We start from the raw sequence: 25,372 nt of genomic DNA, 5'->3' as shown, positions 1-25,372 counted from the left end.
TTTAGAAAAAAAAATGTCTTTTTTTTTTTGGAAAATCCAAAATGTTTTTTTTTTTCTGCTTTGAATGTATTCCTAGATTCCTGCAGAGAGAAAAATGCTCGATGTCAGCTCGATAGGTGGGAATATAAACACAGTTTCACGCATTCTGATTCTCCTATGCAGATTTTGCGAACGTGCAGCAGGGGGAGCTGAAGAAAACATCAATGGGGCCACATGAATCTAAATATCTGTGTTTCACTTCCTTTAGATTCCACATTGTTGCGTTTCAATACATCTTTTTCCTTTTTGTTACTTTATTTTTTTATTCTTACAAGGTGTTTGGAAAAGAAAATCGTTGCATTAGAAACTAAGAAGCACATAAGTATATCATAAATAAAGAAGCCAAACAGCAGAAAATAGGATTTTTGTTAGTCTTTAGTCATTGGAAAACCCGGCCAAGTCAGGAACCAGTGATTTTTAGGTAGCTCGTTAGCAGTTGTCATGCGCAGCTTCATCTTTAATGCAAGGCAATGACTATCATGCAGCTTTAGCATTTTTAAGACTGGTTTTAAGGGAAAACTAAACAAGGACCAGCAGGCTTAGCAAGTGAGATAAAAAAAAACAGAAAGAAAAAGTGTTTGAGACATTTTGGTGCAACATTACCTCAGTTTCTCAAATGCAGCTGTGACCATTGGGTCCTTGTGTGCTTGGTCTATTCTTTTCCCTTTACAGTTTTCATCTCGCAGAGACTTAGATGTTGATTTATGACGATACAGCTTTTTGTGGGTTGGTACGTTATTGGTTAAAATACTGAGGTTCCCAAAGTTCTTATCAAAAAATGCTGCATGAAGGTTGGCTCCATAACCTAGTGAACAGCTTGGATCAAAGACTCCAAACTTAGCATTGTTCTTACCTGAGCCCTTGTTGGTTGACTTTTTGGAACCCCCCACTGAGGTGCCATTTACCTTTTTCTTAAAATCTTGTGGTGTCCCAGCCAAGATTTTCAATGTTTTCAATTTTAGGCTGTTTGATTCTGGAGACAGCAGTATATCTGGGATGTCATTGGGGCCAACAGGATTATAAAAGGGCTCAATTGAAGCCATCATGAACCTTTGAACATCAGCCATGCCAGATGCAATGTTGGAAAGAATGTTAGAAGGTTCCTCAAATTCTCTCTGATCATCGTCAAGGAGATTGTTGGCATTACCTACCCTGGGATCAGACCATGCAGTATTGTTACCTTTATCAAGCGTCCACTCACTGACCCCAGCTGCGTGCTTCCCTGCCTTAGATGAGCCAGGTCCGTAAAGCTTCATGCAGTCAGTTAAAGCCTGTTTAGTAGGATTTGCATTATTTATTAGACCTGATCGATTGCCAGCACTTTGTGATTTTTCACTGTTGCCATTTTTCCCTTTCTTCGATGACTTGGGGCCCATTTGACGAGGAGTTTTTGTCTGTGTTTTATCTGCCCCTTTGCTAGCTTTGGGGTTTTTCTTCTTGCTACTTTTTGGAGAAGAACTTTGGTTGGCACCTGTGTTTTTGCTGGCAGACAGTTTCTTTTTAGATTTTGAGGGTTTGCCATTGGCATGAATCGGTATGGCAGACTCATCAAATGCTGGCAGGCATGGACCTTTCTCCAAAACATTGACAGAATCCTCATCATTAAACATATGAAACTGAAACTGATGGTTATTTAGTGCAAAGCCACTATTAGTCTGCTCCTGTTGAGGAAGAACAGTACAGTTCCACTTGGCCTTTTCCGGTCCATTGAGCACAACCTGGGTACCATTCTGAAAAGCCTTTATGTTCCCTACTGACTTAACATCTGTGCCTGTGATTTGAGGGGAGAGATTAGGTGTATCTGGCGGGGACATCTCTGAAAGGGATGAGTGGCGGAATTTGTCAGGGGTGAAGTTGGAGATGTCCAGGAGGTCAGTAGACTCCTTAAGTGGTGTGATTTCATCAATACTCTGCTGGATTACAAGTTTGGGGCTGCAGTGGGCTAAAAAATCATCACTTATTTCATCCTCTCCATCCTTTTCACATGACTTCATGCTTAAAGAGCTGTAATTACTGGAACTAACTGACAATGAGCCTACTGAGTCAAAACTAATAAGCCTGCCATTGTCTGTGCTAAGTGTGCCTCTCTGCAGAATGAAGTGCCCATCTCCACTATTATAATGACAGGACTGATAAGAGTCATCCTGCTGAAGCTGGCCCTCTTGCAGATATGCTTTGTGGTACAGCTGTTTGCTGCTGTTCGAATGAACTTGACTATATCCAGAGGCTGTCATGTCTGTATCTGATACAGCTGCAGAACTGGCAAAGTCTCCAGATATGATGGACACTTCCCTAAGGTTTGATATGAACTCAGCCTGATTGCTAGGGGGTTTGCTATGCCACATGTCTGGGAAGCTCTGTTCCATATCTAAGTGATGGGGTGACTGCTGCAGCTCGGACTCTGAAGGGGGGGAGAGCACACAGCTCTGTGCAAGTTGTAGGGAACTGAACTGTTTTTCTGTCTGCATGATGTTAACTGAGTGCTGCCCCAAGGGATGAGGGGCAAAATATGTTATACCAGTGCCACTAGATGAGTCTGATGCATCTAACAATGTCTGTAGATACCCTCCAGGGAGAACTGGTACATTGGTAGTGATGTGAGCAGATGGTAATGGCTTGTCAGGAGTGCAGGTGGCTTGTAGAAATGGGGAATTTTTAGCTTCATTATCATTGTGGCACTGAGATGGATGAGAGCTGTCTGGTGCACTATGAATGTTTTCCTCTTTTAAAAGAGCCGCTGAATCCTGGTTCTCTGTGGCAGGAAAGTTTTCTATTGGATCTGCAGTACTAATAGCATTTTCTTGCTCCAATTTTAACTGTTTGCATTTCAACCTAGCTTCACTTTTAAATTTGATTCTCCTGATCACTTTCCGGTCTGCACATTTAAGTTCCCTTTCTAAAGATCTGCATTTAACTGGGGCAACCTCTGCTATGTCACTTAAATGCAATCCATTCACACAGCTTGGGGTTTGCAGAGCTAGTGAAGGCAAGTCATTAAGGCTAGCATTATCTTTGCTGCTGCACCCCTGCCTGTGGTCAAAAGAGGAAAGCAAATCCCTGCTTATTGGCTGTGCAATTGTTTGTATCCTTTGTAACCTGTGTCTGTTTGCTAGCTGACCTTTTCTCTTTCGCGGTGGAATGGCATTTTCTGAGCCATTAAGACTTCTCTGTGCACAAAGGGCTGATGTGTTCCTCCTCTTTTCTTCCCAATACTCCTTGACTGGTGCAAGCTTTTGGTATTTCCCAAGCTGGTCATCACCCAAAGTAACTGTGGTCTCATTTGCATCAAGCTTGCCAAGTTTGATCAGCATGTGTTTCTCGCCTTTGAACCTGTTGATAATGATGTACTTGATGATTACAGGTGGCTCCTTTCTGCAAACTTTCCTGCGTTTCTTAGGGCACCAGTCATCATCATCTTCTTCTTTGGGTCCATCTGGCGTGCCTTCCTTCTTCTCTACAACTTTCTCATTCTCCAGGGAATCCATGTCGTACAAGTAGTCATCACTGTACCTAACTTTCCTTTTCACCCTCAAACCATAATTTGGCTGGATCAGAGAATGAGAGTGTTCACGTGATAGGTATCTTGTACAGTCTTTGATGTCTCCTAGTACATCATAAGAAGATTCACTGCATGAGCTGTCATCGCTGTACTCTCCCGAGTCCTCAGCTGAGTTAACTGAATCCAGAAAGTGTCCCCTTTTGGTGCTTATGTATTGCACAACATCCATATTTCCACAAGTTTTATTTAAGACAGATTTCCCACTCTCACCTTCTTCTTCATCATCTTCCTCTTCATCATCATCTTCCCATATCCCACCTTCTTCTAATTTAAATTGAGTAGGATCTGCTACCTTCTTATTTGATCCTTTGCTTTCCTTCTTGGTGCAATTAGTGAAGACGCTTGGGAAGAAGTTAAACTGAGCATCTTCTTGAAGAGCATTTGTCTTCTCTCTTACATTGTCCTGAAATGATTCGTACCTGATCTTTAAGGAGCACACATCACTGCCAAGTGTAGAATCATCATCATCAAACATGTAATTATCCACGTCTTCCTCTGAAAACAAGTTTACAGACAGCTCATTTTTAGAGCACAAGTCCAGCAGCTCAATTTTACTCTCACTAATAAATGACTCAAAGTAGCCCCACTCCTGGCTAGGGTTGGCCAGTAATGTCTCATCTCCATTGCATTTGTCGAGTAACAATCCCTCATAATAGTTCTTTTGTGTAGGGTCCTCCGAATCACTGTCAGACTTGTCTTGATCCCTTTTATCAGTCTCTCGTGATTTATGAACAGGAAAGCTTAAGAGCTGGTCAGAGAGTAGTTGATCACCATATTTTAGACTGTCTCCTGTACCCATGCAATGAATCCCCATGTCAGAAACAGGACAGGTGTCATAGTCTCTACTTATATCTCCTATTTTCAAACTGACACCAGGCTCTGGATCTACACCATCTTTTGATTCTATAAAACAGCCTAGACAGGTCCGACTTTGTTGCATCAAGCAGTCGCCAGTCAGAGCTGACATAGCCCCAGGTTCCATGATGGTAAAAGGTGTTTTCTCACTGTCGCTGGGCAAGGACCAAGTACTTAGACCTTTGGTGACACAGGATGTCAGGGATATGGCCTGAGATGATGGGTCACTGATAACATGTTCCGATGTATCTGATAACCTTAGGGGAGAAGGAGGGCCCAGCAAGCAAGGCTCTTTGGAAATAATGGTTGGCAATGCTCTGTGACAGGCGTTGATTTCCTTCTGCATTAAGGCTGGGAACGTGACAGGAGCATCTGCAGCATCATAGGACTTCACATCATCCACAGGATCATGTGGCTCTGCAGCAGGGGGTAAAGAGGCAATGTTTTAGCGGAACTGTTCATCAAGCTACTCAATGTATAAATGTATATAAACAACAATGTGCAGTAGGAGATAGTCACTAAAATGCAAAACTATTACTGATTGTTAACAACCATTCAAGAGAATGACTGGTAATACTGTTTAATGGCCTACACACTATAGTCAATGGACCTCATGTTATGTAAATTAATTATATTTCAATATAGATTTGATCAATAACTATCCAGCATAATTAAGTACACATTATGACATTATTTATATGTGGGTGCGTTGCAAAAACGTATGCATAAGGCTCATTTGCAGTACCTTGTATAAGTAGCTGAACAGGGATTTAATGGTAAATGGTTATCATCTACACAATGGATCATCTTTGTGGTGAGAGAAATGTTCACTGAGCATTAAGAATTTGCAAATTGGAACATCAATGTCAGTGTTTTCATATATCTATCTGTTCACACTATTCAACCTTACTATTCAATCTAAACTTAATTCTGTCATAGATGGCTTAATAAATGTATTAATAGCAAAAATAAAAGCAGTTGTATATGAGGATTTGTTTTTGATTGTGGTATTTTTGACTTGTGAACACAGCCCATGTACATCACAAATTGCCCTTATCAAATATAGTGTAAATCATAATTTCCTATTTTTTGGACCTTGCATTCAGGTGATTCCATAAAGGAGATCCAAGTAGGAAATGTAGGGATGTGATGGCCACTTCCCTGCAATGCAATGCGACAATTTGCAGCAGGACCATGATGACGTAATTCTTAGTGAAATGCGTTGTAAAAAGCGGTGTCTACTTCACTTGGGAATTCAGCGAGATCCAGGAGGGTGGCCTAATCTTCTGGGAGAGCTCCACAAAATTTTGGAGTCTCCCATACATTCTGGGAGAATAGGCAATTATGATGTACAGTAGTTCAGTAAATTCAGATTTAGAGTGGTCTCTACATTCAGTAAGGTGCATTTACTGTGTGTGCTACCTCAAAATAAACTTACCATGTCCGCTAATACCATTAATTAGAAGTGTGCTGACTGCTTCAGTGGCAGAGTCTCTTTCTTCCTGGCCGTCCATCAATTTATCGCTCTGGTGCTCACTCCATACCTCACCACTTGTGTCCAACCTGTGAAATAAAAGCTTCCCTTTAGTTTTTGGTCTAATGGCTTGAAGTAACTATTCATACAGATGCATCCAACAGCAGCATCAGCTTTCTAGTGTACCATGTCATGTGTGCCAGATGAAATATAACTGCCGTGCAAGGTTCTTGTACAGAGTGAATGGAACCGTGATACACGGATTCACTTGCAGCTTCATTTTAGCAGCATTAACAACTGGGCATTAGCCTATACCCCAGGTGTATTCTACATGCAGCCTTCCAGCTGCTGTGGATATAGACATTGCAGTATGTCCTGCCACAGTTTTGCTATTAGGGCCTACTAAAACTGTGGCTGGGCATGCTGGTATGTGTAGTTCCAAAAGCAGCTGGAAGACTGCATGTTAAACATCCCTGCAAAACACTTTATAAAAGCATACAGGTTGAGTCTCCCATATCCAAATATTCCGAAATACGGAATATTCCGAAATACGGAATAAGTTGCCATGACTGAGATAATGAAACCTTTGAATTTTGATGGTTCAATGTATACGAACTTTGTCTAAGGCACAAATAATTAAAAATATTGTATAAAATGACCTTCAGGCTGTGTGTATAAGGTGTATATGAAACATAAATGAATTTCATTTCTGTACACAAACTTTGCTTGAGCCACAAAATTATTGAAAATATTGGATAAAATTACCTGCAGGCTGTGTGTATAAGGTGTATATAACACATAAATGCATTCTGTGTTTATATTAGGGTCCCGTTCCCAAGATATTTCATTAGGATATGCAAATATTCTAAAATACGGAATATTCCGTTATCCAAAATATCCCTGGTCCCAAGCATTTTGGATATGGGAGACTCAACCTGTATAATGTAAAATATTTTCTTACGGGAATGACCCTCTAATTAGAGTTGCCTGACATATACGCACAGCTCAAAAACTTATTTCATTTGTGCAATTCTTTACATAATCATAGTATGGTACTGCATGCAGCTTTTTAACCTTTGCTTTTTCTAATCAAGATTAGAAACCATTATAATGTATATGCAGGATAACAATACTGTCTGTAGAAAAAAAAAGTTAATGTTCTATCACCAGAATTAATCAAATAATTAAAAAACTCAAATCTATCAACATGTTTTCCATGAACAGTTAAATGCATGCATGTTATAGGCTAAGGGCTATTTCAATCACAAGGGATTTGTCCGTCCGGCAAAAAAAATGACGTTTTTTTTCCGTTATTTAATTTCAGTGGAAGTTACATATACATTAGGGCTTGAACATGGCACGATCGCCGTTTTACAGCCATGATAACCACTGACTAGGACCGCTGCCATCCACGATTTTCAGTTTGACAGATTGAAAAGAGATTCAAACACAACAACATTACACACGGCACAAAACCGTTGCTTGTGAATGGGATTGATCCACAGAAGAAAAAAACTTTTTTTGCCGTCCGGACAAAACCTTTGTGTGTGAAACTAGCCATAGAGTGTAGTTCCAGGCATTCTGCAATAGGCCCACTAAAGAGACAGGCAGTCAGCTCATTAAAAATAAAATTCTTAGGGTTAGAGTTATGGTTTCACGTGGTCTTAGAAAACTAAACTAAGCTAAGGCTACACAAAGCCTCCATACCAAGCCTCCACAATTTGTAATACAGCTCCAAGTTGTTCCCTAACAAGAATCTTTAAACTTAATGACTTTATAAAAAAAAAGGATTTTATGTGAAAGAGACAAACAGCTGCTATTGGGAGAAGGCTTCTGTCCTCTGAGTTTTCCTGGCAGCTGAGAAGGGTTCTCGTGTGCGTGGAAACCAGGTTCAAATGTGCACATAGTGGAGGGAAACACACTGATTACCAATTTTCATTTAGTATCTTGTTTTTTATAGAATATGTTTATTTCATAAAATGGCTAGGGCTAGTTCAGATTTACAATATTTATTACAAGTGGCTAAAGAACTCAACAGCAGTGAAGCATACCTGGCAAGTCCCAGGATTCATCAAGAGGGACAAATGTTGGTTTATATTCTACCAGTTGACACTCTGAAAGGCATGCCCCAATGCTGCCGTCTCCTTTAAGCCTGCAGCCATTTTGTGGTCCACTGGCACATATAATTAGACATGTTTGCATGAAGTATATGGATCAAGGAAGGTCACTGTGCCTGTGGTCCGCAGTAAAACATACATGGTAGAAAGCTGACTTCTGTAGCTGTCATATGTAAGATATTTTCTCTTATCTCTCCCTGCATTATGCTAGAAAACATCATTAATGCAAAATGTGCTTGGATTTGCAATCAGGATCCTGTAAGGTGTTGCAGCATCTTTATGAAGCTAGCTGCAAATGAACAGATATTGTACAGTACCAGCGACCTGGCCATAGGACTATATAACTGCCATCATCTGGTGGTATGCATTCATTTATCTGCATACTACAGCGACAGACTCCGGCTCCGGTGTAATACAGCTATAGCTGCTGCTGAAAGCTGGATTGAGGCTGCCCAGGCTGAACAGAGCTGCAAGAGGTGATTGAAAGCAGCACGGGACACCGGTGGACCAGCAATACAGCAGCAAGATTCGGTGAGTACACAGAACATACACTGCACATTGCATTATAGTGTCCTAAGTTCCCTGATGCTGTGCTTTCTGTAATTTTGAGGTGGAGAGGAGGAGCAGACGTGTACAGCATCATCCAATTGAAGGAAACGAGAGACTTTACATATATATAAGTGGAACATCATTTGGACATTATTGGGACATAATAGGATGAACACCCAGCCTACAGATATTGCACCCAGTGTTAGTATATATATCTAAGAACACCCTCCCTACAGATTATTTTTTGGACTGAACATTCATTGGGTGGAAACATTATTGAAATAACTGCACGTTGGAATATACAGACACACAAATACTAACTCTTATTAACACGATTCTCAATACTCTGGAGCACTTGGACACATATTTTATTCAGAAATGTGTAGCAGAGGGGTGGGGATATCCCTAATGTGACCATCAGCTAGGGGTAAAACTAGTACCTTAGTAGCGCCTACCTATAGATTTATCCATACTACAGCCACAGCCCACACTATAATAAGATTATGGCAGCTATAATTAGAGCAATGTCAGATAATGTCACTTGATCCTATTTGTTGCCGTCAGGCAAAATAATGTAGCATAATATTATGACAGCATTGCTGGCCTCTACAAATGACAAGGTTACAGAAAAATCTTAATTCACAGTACTTCAATTCATCAAAGTCGTTACAGCGGAACAGGCATTCTGTATTCCAAATCTCCTTCTACCAGCATATGTACATACATTCTACTCAGTGAGCTACACGGAAAGGATCAGAATCTGGGAGAAATCTGCACATACTGCGAAAGGGGCTAGGGCCGGTACAGGCCAATAGTATCTGACAAACACAAATGTGCTGCTTTTCATTTGCAAAACACATATAAATTCACCAACATAGCAAAATAGGTGTAAATGTCTTAGTAATGGCCCACTAAATCAATATATCTCTATATATAAAATAAAATCCCCGGTTTGGGGGTCTGCCTGTTCATTTGGGATAATCTCTTGAACCACTGGATGGATTTTGATGTGGTTTTCACTATTCTATATAGCATTATTCGAGGAAGGTTTAGGTGTATGAACCATTCATCTGTGACAAAAGGGAGCCAAGTAGTGATGATTTTAGTGAAGCAAAGTCACAAAAAAAAATCTTGCACCAAACTGCTGTATAGGAGCTGGCCAGGGTGCTGAAACAGCTAGAGACCGTAAGAGCCAATCAGAGTTAGCAATGTGCCCTGTTAGCAGCAGCCTAGAGAGGGAAGGGAGTCAGGGCCTGAGCAGGATCACGTCTTAGGCAGACAGAGAGTTAGAGAGCGCCTCCAATGAACCCATGAAGATGCCCTGATGCAGACACAGTAGCCAGGAAGAAGCCATAGGAGGCATAGCTTTCTGGAATTAAAAAACAAAATAATCATTGTGACAACATAAAATTATTTCCATTTGATGGTGGCAAACATTGGACCGCCACCATCAACTGGTAAAAATACTACCATCGAAATAAAAAAACGCTAAACCTGCAGGTAAACTCCGGCCACCACTCATCCACCGTGATGAGCTGCCTCTCCAGCATGATGTTCCCACTCAGTCACACGCCCTCGGTGAACAGGAGGCGCCTCCAATGGAAGTCAGCTCTATTTTCAGACAGAAGCACCACGCTACCCGCCCGCAAACCACCCTGCATAAGCCACTTTGTGTCTCATTTGTTTAAAATTAACCAAGAAAGTAAAAGAACATTACAGCAGTCTTTATTATATATCTCATTAATGTGATTAGTGTTATTATATAAGCCTAAGAGCAGTTCTCTCTCATTTCTCTACTCCTTCATGGGGACAGCATGTAGAAGTTGAGCAGTGACAAAACAAGTTGGGACTTTGGAAAACTTACAGGTGACTGTGAAAGAAAATGAAAACTGGAATCAACTTACATTCGAGTGCATTCCACTTTGGAGGCCCAGAAGCTGTCAGGGATTTGTATACCAAATCGTCCAATTGGACAACATAAAATTCAACTGGATAAATCTTTTTTCCTTTTCTGAGACTTGGGACACCTAAGACTTCCATAAAATAGATGAGATACATTTTATGTAGTTTATTATTAAAACAAACTGACATGGCTGACAATAATTTGTCATTATGTGTCTAATACAGTTTTGAACTGAAGTCGATTTTGCAGAGGTACTTGTGTGTTTTGGCACTGATTAAGGGCCTGATTCAGACCCACTCGCGAGCGCTGAGCGCTCGCAAGCGGGTCGATGGTGGCCCAGTGTGCATGCGCACGACGGAGCCGACTCCGTCATGCGCATCCGCGAGACCCGGATAGCGACGGGCAAGCCGTCACTCCGGGTCTCGTACCAAAGGGGGCGTGCTGTCGATGGTGAGTGACAGCACGCCCCCATTGGTGGGCGTGCCGGGGGCGTGGCTGCCCAGACGGAGGTGTTCCCATGGGAACGCCTACCGTCTGGGGCCGGCCCCACTGACATCACAAGTGATGTCAGTGGGAGTGCTTTCGGCTCTGTTTGAGCCAAAAGCACTCTAGGGCTTGCGGCAACGAGAACCTACCACAAGGGTCTCGTCGCAAGCACGATGGTCGCGATGGTCTTGACTATCGCGACCATCTTCCTGCCCGCTCAATATAGCTGTGGGTGGTCACCCACAGCTATGCGAGCGGGCAGGAGGGCGTTAAAAAAAAATAGCCTCCCCCTGATTCAGAGCGAGCGTTCTGTCAGAGCGTCCGGCTCTGAATCAGAGCCTAAGCTCTGGAGGTGCATACTCAGCCTCTGGCAGTGCTGCGTTATGCCCAACTCAGTCTCATCTCCACTTGCAGCACAACTGGGTGATGATTTGACATTCACATGTAGACAATGTCTAGTGAGAGTGTGTTCACAGAGTTGTGAGCTCTGCAGAGCTGCTCACATAAGTAATTCTGCCTGTTTTCAGAAGGATCTCTTGCAGCAGGCTAGGGCTGTACTAGTGCGCGCTGTAATGATGATGGCTATGACACCAAGCATACAGATGGAGGCGGTCTGGTTCCAGGCATGCAAACCACTGTGAATTCAGGGCCTAATTCAGACCCGCTCCTGAGCGCTGAGCGCTCGCAAGCGGGTCGATGTTGCCCAATTGCGCATGAGGGAGACAGCTCCGTCGTGCGCATGCGCGAGACCTGAATAACGACGGCCAAGCCGTCATTATGGGTCTCGCACCAAAGGGGGTGTGCTGTCGATGGTGATAGACAGCACGCCCCCTTTGGTGGGCGGGCCGGGGGCGTGGCTGCCCAGACGGAGGCGTTCCCATGGGAACGCCTACCGTCTGGGACCGGCCCCACGGACATCACTAGTGATGTCAGTGGGAGTGCTTTTGGCTCTGATAGAGCCAAAAGCACTCCAGGGCTTGCGGCAGCGAGACCCTACCGCAAGGGTCTCGTCAATAGGAGGGACGGCCCTGATTCAGAGTGAGCGCTCTGAATCAGGGCCTCAGTTTTAATTTTAATAGTTATATTGCGTTTTGTTATGACAGCAGTGCTGTTTGTATTTGTCTTTAAGTGAAGGTAAAGAGCTTGAAGAGTAGAAAGAATGCTAATAATAGGGGGATATAATGATAATAAAGGTGAGGAGAGATGATGACAGTGTGAAGGAGGGTGATGAAGATAATGCGAGATACCAAATGGAACAGAAATTCCCAATTAATGCTTTCAGTGCAGCCCCATTACTAAAATAACAAAATAGTAAATATAATAGATACATCTGCATACACACACACAGGCTGCACATTGCATTGCTGTTCTCCAGAAATAAAAGGCTACTGGCCCAGTGATGGCACTGTAGCCTCTTAAGCTCCGTACTATGCTCTATGAAGAGCAAATAGGGGTCCTCTTCTGCATTTGCGCCAATCAGAGGAGGACTCCACTTTTCAGGGCAGGGGGAGGGGCAATGTAGTGATTAAAACAATGAGTTCCCAGTGGTATTATAATACAAAAATCAGAACCCAGATCTGTGGTTTGACCCAATTAATTTATTTACCTCTTCTGCGGTATTACGCTGTGAGGCCGTGTGACATCCTCTTGCACTTTGATTGGTTGCTAGTTACAGGCCCTCGCCAATAAGAATTTTTATGCATTCTACCTATTTACCAAGTCACACTGGATGTGATGCCCATCATCAGATATCGCTGGTGGTGACCATTAACAGGGGCTCTGATGTGATTAGATTCCCCATGTAAAGGAGAATCTTGTTATCCCATATTTAAGAAGTACCATGGTGGTTACTGTACTTTCAGCTGTCCTCCTATGCTATCTCTATCTTAGGATGGTGATCAGAGTCGGATCTACTGTGAAACTAATGAAGCTTAAGCTTCAGGGGCCCTGAAACTATTTTTTTTTAATGAGTGAATTTTTCAATAAAATCAATGGAGTTTTTTTAAGTGTGTGTTATTAAAATAGGGTTATTTTAGTGATAGAATCATAAGCCAACGGGTTGAAGTACTTAATATTGACCTTAGAATATGTTCTACAGTAGTGCATGTAGGGGGGTTTCTGAGTACACAGAAACCCCCCTGATCAGTACTGGCTGGCTGACACTATCTACAGCTCCATCTACAGTGTCTCACTCCCTGGGGGGTTTCTACATCTCCACCATTTGGGCTTCAACGTCCTTGCAAGGGCAGCAAGGCCCTTTGGACCTTGTTGTATGCTGCCCAATTGTTGTTGGTTGCAAAGGGGCCCCCATAACAGTTCAAGCTTCAGGGCATCAAAAATTAGATCCACCACTGATGGTGATTGTAGATGTTATTCAGTGAAAAAAATGCTTTATTATTCCATTAAATAATTTTTTACAGTTACAATTATATTTAAACTTTTTTTACATTTATTTGTATTTCTGAATTTTATTTTTTATAATCTTTTTGAAATATGCACCTAGAATTACTGTGAATTGCTCAACTGCCCTGGCATTTTTTTTCCTTTATAAACAGCATTGAAAAATATTTCCTATTGGAGATAAAAAATAGTACTTTTTTTGGGGCTATTTAATAAGTACACCCCCTTAATCTGAATGTCCAAATGCAATTTTACCCAGTCACATACTCTTTGACTTAATTTACATATAAAGGCCATGTAACCACCATGATGGAGTTGCTCTTTTGCTTTGTGCCATGCCTACACATTTACCTACAAACTGTCCCAATTTAGGCAGGACGCTTTTGAGGGGACTGTCTTGCTAGCATGCATGCACCATAATCTTCTTTACATGAGTGGACTGGTGCTCTTGAAGTGCTAAACACGTCCCTGAAGGGAATCATGCCACGTGGTGGACATTTATTATGTTGACATCACCATGTCAACATTAGAATGCTGACATAGTTCAGCATGTCGACATGTACCATGTCAACATACTCAGAATTTCAACATGTTCACAGTGTCGACATCTTAAATGACGCCATGTGAAATTACAATACTCACACAATGCTGTCGGTTACGGTTAGGCACTGCAGGGATGGTTATGGTTAGGCTGAGTGGGGAGTTAGGGTTAGGCTGACAGAGGGGCAGGTTATGGTTAGGCACTGCCGGAATGGTTATGGTTAGGCTGAGAAAGGGGCAGGTTAGGGTTAGGCACTGCTGGGATGGTTATGGTTAGGCTGAGTGGGGAGGTTTGGGTGAGGCTGAGGGAGGGGCAGGTTAGGGTTAGGCACTGCCAGGATGGTTATGGTTAGGCTGAGTGTGGAGGTTAAGGTTAGGCTGAGGGAGGGGCAGGTTAGGGTTAGGAAAATAGGGGAGGGTTTGGGAAACAATACTCTCTGGAATGCCGCTCCTCAGATGTCTCTGCCGGAACTGCTCACGTGATTGCAGGAACAAGGAAGACAACGCTGGAGTTGCCACTGCCGCCGAGAGCAGATAAGACACCACTAGACCACCAGGGATGGTTTGTTGACAGTTTATCATGTTGACATGTCATTCATGCACACATGATGAAGATAGACATAATAACTGTCCTGAAGCATAACATATACAGGGATTAAGTGATTTCCAGTAATGCAGCAGACAGGGTTATCCTGGAGGAAACCCTGCTTGTTTTTGTTTGCAGGTCATAGTGGTACATGCAAAAACAAGCAGGGTTTTGTTCCCATAATAAACCCTGGATTCATCCATATTCCAACACATTTTTCTAGAAATACTTTCCAAATGTAAGGTAAAGATATAGGGCAGATTTGCTCTTTAGCTTGTCCAATATTATGCCGTTTTCTGTGAGCTGTGCACGAAAAGGAGGGGGGGGGAGGTTGAAGGTAGAACTAAACTGACATTCCCAGAGCCAAGTGCAATCTATCATGATTAGCTGGCCCGGATAAGGTGCGCCCCACTGTTGCAGTCAGCAGGTGGGGCTGCAGGTCAGAGCTGGCTGAGTGAAACTGAACAGTGCCAGCTGGCTTTAGAAATTCTTCTTCAATGATTTCCTTGTAAACGGTGCCACCGACTATCAGTTTCACTGCTGGCTAGAATTTCCCTTCCCTGCACAAATTAAACTAACTCCTTCAATGCTGCTCTCACACTCATGTGCTCATAATAAAGCTACATTAATTATGCATACAGCACAATTAATTGATATATCAGAAAAACATGGACTGGCAGCTTTCTATTTATGTATGAGGGTAATTTCTTTTGCCCCTACATGACCAACTGTAGGAAAGAAGTAGCCTTGTTTCGTCCCACTATGACACATATCGGCCAAATTTATTTAATTGCAAACAGTTTCCAGCAGCTTCGCAGGTCCTGTCTTTAGCTGATTTTATGTTTGCAGGCTATGGAGATCGGAGCAGATATCAGCTACCGTAATGGGCGACATGTGCTCTGGTCTATCCTCTCAGGAGTTTGGGAGAGCTCCACAAAAACTCTGAGACTTCCGGACTTTCCAGGACAGAGGGTACTAAGTTCTGACAGTGACCATAGATGGAGACACAAGGAGGTTATATCTGTGTAAACTACCACAAACATACTTGAGCTATATAAGTAAATGTTAATAAAATATTAACTGTTTTTTATTCCTTGTCTCTGGACATTTTTGGATAACATATTTCCAGATGAGATGCAGTTTGCTGGTACCTCAAATCTTTATGTACATTGACTATGATGAGCTATAAAAATAGATTTTGTACCATGCGCTCACCTTGTCTATATATCATATTATAGAAAATGTAGCTAAGGTAAAAAATGTGGAGATGACAACAGATCTAATGAATGTTATAAACAATCTTTTATTTATATAGACACCATATACCAATGCGTCTAGTGATATGGATGGCTATTTTAGACTCTTATATGTCTCCTTTCTGGTAGTAGGAGTATGATGGTAAAATAATCTAATAAAAATTATATATGATGATTAAGTCCTATATGGAAGGATCAAGGTATGTCTGGGTGGCAGGTGTGCCCTTTGAGGGGGTTACCTTTCCGTAAATATATACGGTACCCTTATGTTATAATATCAGCTCAGTATTTGTCCATACCGACTAGTAGCCAAGAAAAAGTCAGCCAATAGGACTGATCCCAAGTGGGTAAATAATGTCCGGGTGGTAGGTGTGCCCTTTGAGGGGGTTACCTTCCCGTAAATATATACGGTACCCTATGTCTAAAAAGACAAGTATGTGTATGTCCCTTTGGCTACTTGCAATGTGCTAGGGAAGTGAGGGTAACCTTATGTAGAAAGGTAGCTCTCCGTATGTGGATATCCACGTACGTGTCCCTATAATTTTGTTGGAGACAGGACATCTCCAGTACCAAGCAGCCCCCTAAAACAATAAACATCTTGTTGAGCGCTGTTCACATTTTCCATTTCTAAACATATTATGATGAGCTATAGTTGGCCTCTGAGGTATGCAATCTGAATGCTGTCAGGATTGAGGATCTTTTAAGCCTAAAGGTGCGTACACACTTGGCGATTTTACTGAGCGATTGCACGATTACGACATAGTAATCATGCAATCGCTCAGTAATCGTGCACAAATCGTGCACTATAATGCATGCTCCCGCTGGTTGTTTCCAACATCTATCTTCGCCTGAACATGCAGGCCAATCTGCCGATAACGACAGATTGGCCATGTTCAGGAAAGATGGAGGGTGCCTACACTGAATGACATATCGTTCAGTGTAGGCACTACAGGGGATCAGGAATAACTGTACGATTACGATGTCGTAATCGTACTGTCTTTCCTAATCGCCTAGTGTGTATTCTCCTTTAATGTTAAAAGAATATTTGGATTTAAGAATAAAGTTTTGGGTAAAAGAGTGAAGTTTTGTCATTTGCTACTGGATCTTGGTAACTTTGTATTGGCAGAGTTAAGGTTGGCCTGTCTGTAACACCATGCCTGTTAGTTTCTGTACATATGTAAGAGGAAAAGGGACGGCAGCTTGACTGTTATGAGGTTTACTTTCAGGCATTTGCAGGCGCACATGAAGATTAATTGCAGCACTGAGAGTGGATGGGACGGCAGGCATGAGCAGATTGCCAGGATTTGGATTTCTGACAGGTACACCTGTTGAGGCACAGAGATTGAGATCTAATATTCTAGGCAAGAGTCTGTCAGCTCTAATCATCCCGTGCAGGTTGCTATGTGCAGTGGTTAGACAGGCGATGGGGCGCTCATCCAGACATTATAGTTCTTAGCTTTGAAAAGCATAGCCAAGTAGCTCCACCATGAGCCTCTCTGATTGGCTAATTTAACCTGTTATACATGCCAACATGACACCAACTCCAGATAGTTGGGACAGGTAATTTAATTTTTGTGCTTTATTTTATTATTTTATCCTGCACAAGTATTAGCTGACTTTTTAATTGAAACAGCAAATCATTTTTTAAAAGAGCATGTTACAGTAATCTCCTCAGAATAAGAGAGACTGACAAGGATCCCAAACCATCTGTGTTACCATCTCAGACATAGGTGCGAAAAGCCGTTTTCGCTCATTTTTTTGCGAAAATTTTGCTTGAAAATTTATCTCCGTATTCAATTCCAGTCCGTTTTCGCCTATGCGAAATAGGCAAAACTTTTCTCCGCAGAATAGGTGGAGAAAAACATTCCAAAACTATATTTTGGGGTGCAGATACCACTCAGAACCCTTGGTACACCCCCCAAAAGACAATTCACCCCCAAAAAAGGAAAAAAAATTACAGGAACACCCCAAAAAACGCCTTTGAAATTTGGGGTGAAAATAATAAAAGTGTGAGGACAACTTCAAAAACTAGCGAAATAAGCTTCTGAGGGTGCTCTAAGAAGGGGCCAAGTGTTTTTGGGATTGCAGGTGCTTGTATAATGGAGGAATTTCACTTTTTCTAAAACTTCACTTTAGAGACGTAAAAATATGCTAGTACCCATTTTCAAGCACCCCAAATTTGTTAGGACTACTTATTTTCTCTAAAAAACACTGCTTTATGCCATTTTTCCACACTTTTGCCTAGACGCTAATAGCAAGCAATTACCAACACTTAACTAGTTCAATTAGGGCTAACACTAAACTACCATAATGATTTCCGAAGTCAGCCCATTTTTTTCTGGGGTACAGAGTGATTCCCCCAATTCATCCTGCACTTTTCGCCTGGTTCACATTCACTGGGTCCCGTTTTCGCCTGTTTGGCAATTCAATACGGAGTAAATCGGGAGCGCGCACAAAAAGTTTTCGCATCCAAATCATGCGAAGGCAGCGAAAAGTCGGGCAGGCAGAACTTTCTTGCCGATGCAAAACTAATTGAATACGGCCCATAAGGGTCAATCCAATTGTGTGTGAAGGGTGCGATTTACCGTTGCCACGGCGTTAAAACGGAGGCAATGGCACCGCATCTCACACTGCTCACGGCCCGCTCTGAGCCCGAATTTGCATAATTTTGTTCTGAGCCCTATGGCAAGTGAAGATCTTGCGAGTGCGAGTCATTGCCACAAAAGGTGGCTCGGCAAAGTACTGACTTTACGGGGGTAAATAGTTATGCACGCTGAAGTTTTCTGTTATGTTGTCCTAAATGTTGTTTGATTCACAATATTAAAAAAAACACAACTTCACAGTTGTAGGCATGTTCTGTGAATGAAATGATGCACACCTTCAAACAATCCATTTTAATTCCAGGTTGTGAGGCAACAAAGCATGAAAAATGCAAAGGGGGTGAATAATTTTGCAAGGCATGGTATAAAATATATTAATATTTGCAGGTATAAATATCCCGCAAATATTATTTGATAAATAGGCTTCTTCATCCTCAGGTGAAATATATAGCTTATGATTGATGCTTATTTCAAAGGACAGGCTTCAGTTTTGAAGTTTTGTCGTTGTCATATTGTCTCTTATAACAATGATATACTTAGTTACCCTGGGGTCCTGGTGCAGGAATATCTTCCTCCACTGTCTGTCCCTAATGCCCTGATACTTGGAGACTGCATGGCATAGATCGCCATCAAGTGATGATCTTGCGAGTGTGAGTCATCGCGGTTAATTGGATCGAGCCCATAGTGCAGGTGGTGTAAGTCTTTTTAACGTTCTAAAACCAATGAGTAAAAATTTGTTAATGGCATGATTATTAGTAGTCAGAGGCAGAATGGGACTATGGGGCTTATTTATGAAGCGTCGTGTTGTAAAACCTGGTCCTTCGTTCTGATCATGTTTATGCCCGATATTTAAAAGGGCACTGCTTGTACTAGCTGTATTGCTAGTAAAATCATTGTCCTTTTAAATATCAGGCTTTAACACGATCAAAAGTTCCGGGTTGCTTCATAAATAAACCCCTATGGGGCATATTTTTCACAATTTGTAATGCGGATGTGATGAATCATTTTTGCCTAATTTCTCAAAGTGAAAATGAATATTTTCACGCAAATATACTAACCATCTGTTTCCAGGAGACAACGTTCCGATAAGACCCTAAGAGCTGGAAGCAGTGTGATAGTGTAACTCTGTCACATTGCTTCCTGGTTGGTGTCTCCAGCGCACAATACGCATGCCCATAGGCTACTATAGGACAACGCCATCTTGAGATGGCATTATCCTATTGGGGCCAAGCTACGGAATGCTTTGCATTCCAGAGCTTGCTAAATCTGACAGCTTTGCAGCCCATATAGAAAGCTATAGGGACTGCGACTGTTGACGGAAATTATACAGTGGCTTGCAAAAGTATTCACCCCCCTTGGCTTTTTAACTTTTTTGCTACGAAATGAAAAAAAAATATATAAAAAAGATTCTTTATAAATAAATTCTGAAAATTGGCATGTGCATATTTAATCACCCCCTTTGCTATGAAGCCCTTCAAAAGTTCTGGTGCAACCAATTACCTTCAGAAGTCACATAATTAGTGAAATGAAGTCCACCTGTGTGAAATCTAAGTGTCACATGATCTGTCAGTATAAACACAACTTTTCTGAAAGGCCCCAGAGGCTGCAAGACCACTAAGCAAGAGGCATCACACCATGAAGACCAAGGAGCTCTTCGAACAAGTCATGGACAAAGTTGTTGAGAAGTACAATTCTGGGTTGGGTTATACAAATATATCCAAATCTTTGATGATCCCCCGAAGCACCATCAAATCCATCATCATCTAATGGAAAGAACATGGTACCACAACAAACCTGCCAAGAGAGGGCCGCCCACCAAAACCTACAGACCGGGCAAGGAGGGCATTAATCAGAGAGGCAGCACAGAGACCAAAGGTAATCCTGAAGGAGCTGCAGAGTTCCACACAAGAGACTGGTGTATCTGTGCATGTGACCACAATAAGCCGTACACTCCATAGAGCTGGGCTTTATGGAAGAGTGTCCAGAAAAAAGCTATTACTTAGTGATAAAAATAAGAAGACATGATTTGAGTTTGCCAAAAGGCATGTGGGCCAATCCTCAAATTTACGGAGGAAGGTGCTCTAGTCAGATGAGACTAAAATTGAGCTTTTCGGCCACCAAAGAAAACGCTATGTCTGGCGCAAACCCAACACATCCCATCACCCCAAAAACACTATCCTCACAGTGAAATATGGTGGTGGGAGTATCATGCTGTGGAGACGTTTTTCAGCAGCAGGGACTGGGAAATGGATTTGAGTTGAGGGAAAGATGGATGGTGCTAAATACAGGGATATTCTTGAGCAAAACCTGTTTCAGTCTGCCTGTGATTTGAGACTGGGATGGAGGTTCACCTTCCAGCAGGGCAATGACCCGAAGCATACTGCTAAAGCAACACTCAAGTGGTTTAAGGGGAAACATTTAAATGTGTTGGAATGGCCTAGTCAAAGCCCAGATCTCAATCCAATTGAGAATCTGTGGTCAGACTTGAAGATTGCTGTTCACAAGCGGAAACCATCCAACATGAAGGAGCTGGAGCTGTTTTGCCTTGAGGAATGGGCAAAAATCCCAGGGGCAAGATGTGGCAAGCTCATAGAGACTTATCCAAAGCGACTTGCAGCTGCAATTGCCGCAAAAGGTGGCTCGGCAAAGTACTGACTTTACGGGGGTGAATAGTTATGCACGCTGAAGTTTTCTGTTATGCTGTCCTAAATGTTGTTTGATTCACAATATTAAAAAAACACAACTTCACAGTTGTAGGCATATTCTGTGAATGAAATGATGCACACCTTCAAACAATCCATTTTAATTCCAGGTTGTGAGGCAACAAAACATGAAAAATGCAAAGGGGGTGAATACTTTTGCAAGGCATGGTATAAAATATATTAATATTTGCGGGTATAAATATGGTGAAATATATAGCTTATGATTGATACTTATTTCAAAGGACAGGCTCCAGTTTTGAAGTTTTGTCGCTGTCATATTGTCTCTCATAACAATGATATACTTAGTTACCCTGGGGTCCTGGTGCAGGAATATCTCCCTCCACTGTCTGTCCCTAATGCCCTGATACTTGGAGACTGCATGGCATAGATCGCCATCACTTTGTGGGTTCAGGCTGGTGACAATTTTGCTATGCATGTGATATCATTAGTTATTTAAAATTAGGCAAATAACAAAAGGTTATTCTGTAAAACTAGAGTCTACTATGGAACGTAGTCCACTAGTGTTGAAAGTCCTTCTGATTCTGTAATCCCTTATAGCTATACTTGTCCCTCACAAAATCTATTACTTCATGCTGGATGCAATTTTCAGTACGTGTTAAAGACCCATAGAATTGTAATAATAAGCAGTTTGGGAGTTGTAATGAAAATGTTTCCTTTTTGTCTAGATTAAACCCCTCTCGTTCATGCACCTGTGAAGGACCATTAGGTTGATCTAAGCAGCCATTATTTTATGGGACCAGCATTGAGAGGGTATGCTGGTTCCTGTAGTGCCATTTGGAGGATCTTGGAGTACCTCCAGGTGAGTTGGCTCTCAAATTAGATATATTAATGTATATGTGCTATTATCATGTTGCACAACAGCATGCAATTATATGTCCCAAAGTGGGTGCTATTATCATATAGCGTTAGGAACACCAATACAGAGACGCCTTGACACGGTCCGGTGCTTAAACATATCTTTGCAAATATATGCAACAAAGATCTCTGGATTTCTATTATCCTGTTTTATTCAAATCTTATTGCTGATCTTTTGCAGTTTGCTGGGGGAAAATGTATCTTTTTTTCTTGTCTAGATTAAACCCCTCCCTTTCATGCACCTTTGAAAGACCATTAAGTTGATCTGAGCAGCCACTATTTTATGGGATGTAGTTGAAATACCGACGGCCGGAAAGCCGTCTAAATCCCAGCGTCTAAATCCCGATTCGGGACTAAAGATAGGCATCGAAATCCCAACGCCCATCTAGATCCCGACGCTGGAATCTCGACAGACGGCTTCCCGAAAGATGGAAAGCCAGTCCATCTAAGCTTTTAGTCGGCGGGGGGAGGGTTAGGTTTAGGCACCCCCAGGGGGGACTTAGGGTTAGGCACCCCCCTGGGTAAGGTTAGGATTAGGGTGTGGAGAAGGAGGGTTAGGCACCACCGGAGGGAGGTTAGGCACCCACTGGAGAGGGTTAGGTTTAGGGTGCAGAGACGGGGGGTTAGGGTTAGGCACCATCGAGGGGATTGTTAGGCACCACCAAGGGAGGGTTAGGGTTAGGGGGGGGTGGAGAGGGGTAGGGTTAGTGTACTTACGTGCCCCTGTCAGGGTCTCTCATGATCATGCTTCCGGCATCTGTGTTTCACCCAGCGGCTATTCAGCTGCCAGGATATCATACCCAACCCCTATTTTATATTACGTCTGAATAAATGAAAGTGCACATATCATGCATCAATCTATATATCACTCCAAAGCTAAGTTTCCCTGAAGATACTATTCAAAAGTTGATGGTATATAGTTTGCAGAAATATTATTTAAGCCTTTATGCCTTAATGTAATTTATAGTAAAAAAAAATATTCTTTATGCTTAATGTAAGTTATATAAAAAATTTTATAAATTCAACTCATGTAAAATGTTGTATTTGTTCACAATACAGTTACAAATAAATACAGTAAAGTATAAACCGGTTTAATGCCAAAAAGAAGTATGTTGCTGTGGGAAGGATCATAAGATAGCAAACGCCAGTAACTTGGTCTGCGGAGGTCATTCGAACCTCTGACTTACATAGAAAACCGGCATTCAGCTTGTGTGCAACTATTACAGGAGTAATGAGCCCAGGCAGATTGAGCAGTCATGACAAATGACAAGATCAGGCCCTCAGAAGCACGTTGGATTATTGTTTCAACTGTTCAAGATGTACAGATTCCAGAGCACTGCTGCGAGGCAGCTTCGTCACACAGAGAAGCAAGCCGAGCTGTTAAATTAGGATTTATTGAGATTTGCGAAGAGGGAAAAATAGATATTTATAGTACAAGAGAGACTGATAAAATAATTCATTTCTGATTTACATGGGGACAAGCATTAACCCTTTCTGTGCTTTGCAAATATTTCTGCTTCCTGAAGAGGGTTGATATAGTAATAAATAGTACATCTTACCACTAATCATGGTGCTAAAATATGGGAAATACTTCATCCTCTCCCATGCAAGGTAGCACTGTCAAATATTGCTTGTTCCAGTTGGTAACAACTACCTGCTCTGTTCCTATAGAGGGCGCTCTTTACCAAGTCTCCTCTCTACATCTTGTACGAGTATATATCTGCTCCTTAAATGAGAAATTACACATACATACAATACGTATACACAGAGGTATACTATAGCTGCTTTCATGCTATGAAGCATAAAATCGATTGTAACCTTCTACGGTGTGTTTGTCACAATTTGCAAACTTGTATTTGCAATAATATGGAGTAACGCTTCAAATAAACTAATTATGAAGGTTTGCAGATAAAAAGAGGAAATACCAAAGCATGCGTCCTGGCCTCTTTAACCTCATCACTGCCTTGGATGTATAACGCTTAAAAAATGTGTATTTTAATATAAAACAATTAAATGAGACCTATATATATGAAATAGATTTACTGTTGCCAATGCTAATTGTCTGGAGAAAGGTAGCACTAAGAGGTATTCTATTCATGATTCATCATATTATTCAAAATTACTCTTAATAATATGCATATATACATATATATATGTTTTACAATAATATAATATAAACAGAGACCTCTTTGGTGGTTCCGAAAACACAAATGCCAGGGTCGTAACTAGGGTGGTGCAACATGTGCCATGGCACAGGGCACCACAGGGCAGGGGGCGCTATTTGGACATGTCAATTTTCTGTTTATAATCATTCTCACTTATAGCTACCTCTTCTTTTATCCCCTGTATCTCCTGGCCGTCCCTATCTCCTCCATGCCTGACTCCCCCTCCATCTGGCCACCTCCCCAGGCACCTTCAGTTACATCCTTTATTTATTTTTATTTAACGCACATATTTCAAAATACTGTCCTACCCTTGACTCAACCTCTCAGTGGCAGTCAGACAACTTACACATGGAACTATCTGGCCCACAATTTCTAATAGCAGCCCTGAATGCAGCCACCGATTCTCGACCCAGGTATCACCAGCACACCTTGAGTACCCTTGTTGCTGTGTTCATCCTTGTCGGACATATATTTGCTGCATATACACTACAAGTCAGTGGCATCACAATTGGGGTGTGGGCCCGCACCAGGGTGTCACCCTCGGAGGGGGTGAAACCACAATGTCAGCTCCTCCTCAGTGACAGGAGCCGAGTGTTGCAGTGGGCAGCCTAGCATGTCCTGGGATGCTGGGCACCCCGCCGGAGTGACGATATCAGGGTTTCCTGATAGGTCATGCTCCCTTTGTTAGACCACACCCCCTTTTCGGGGGCGCATCTCAGCCGCGCGAGGGGGCTATAGAGTGCGCATCAAGTGTCACCACACCCGGTGACGCCTCTGCTACAAGTAGCACTCTTTCTATACGTTAATTCGCTGATCAGCCGCTGTGATAACAGTGGTATAATGGGATCAGTACCCTTTCATCATCGTAACGGACAAATCAGATTCGTCACGGCCCTTCCCTGTGAGGCCACACCTCTTATTCGGGCGCGCGTCTTACGTCCCTATTTGAGAAATAGGGGAAGGAGGGCGCCAATGCTCTTTCCTGCGTAGGGTACCAAAATGTCTAGTAACGTCTCTGACGAATGCAAATATAAATACAAATGTGGGTTAGGGGCAAGTGCACCTATATACACCGAAGTCTTCTAACAGCTGAAAGGCACCTATGCTTATTTCTGTTTCCCTTAGATATGTATGTGTGTGTATATGCATGTATAAACTTTATACATATATATGCACATGCATATATACATATACATAGAGATGAGATGCAGGTGGCGATAAAAAGGAAGCCATGAGTTTAAGTCATATTTGATATGGTTCTTAGA

At 42.1% G+C, this 25,372-nt stretch overlaps 1 protein-coding gene across 1 annotated transcript in view; it reads right to left on the bottom strand.

Moving 5' to 3' along the window:
- Window positions 1–548: 548 nt before the first annotated feature.
- NEXMIF (neurite extension and migration factor) overlaps window positions 549–25,372 on the bottom strand; it is a 99,752-nt gene continuing 74,928 nt past the window's right edge. The window contains exons 3-4 of the mRNA XM_088445520.1: window positions 5,892–6,016; window positions 549–4,870 (exon numbers count right to left, since the gene is read on the bottom strand). Coding sequence (XP_088301646.1) covers window positions 639–4,870; window positions 5,892–6,016 — 4,357 coding nt within the window. The 3' untranslated portion in view covers window positions 549–638. The remainder of the gene's footprint in view (window positions 4,871–5,891; window positions 6,017–25,372) is intronic.

This window comes from Taudactylus pleione, unplaced genomic scaffold (assembly GCF_031769625.1).
Source record: "Taudactylus pleione unplaced genomic scaffold, aTauple2 ptg000381l, whole genome shotgun sequence".
NCBI classification, from domain to species: Eukaryota; Metazoa; Chordata; class Amphibia; order Anura; family Myobatrachidae; genus Taudactylus; species Taudactylus pleione.
This window is presented reverse-complemented; position numbering and strand designations above follow the sequence as displayed.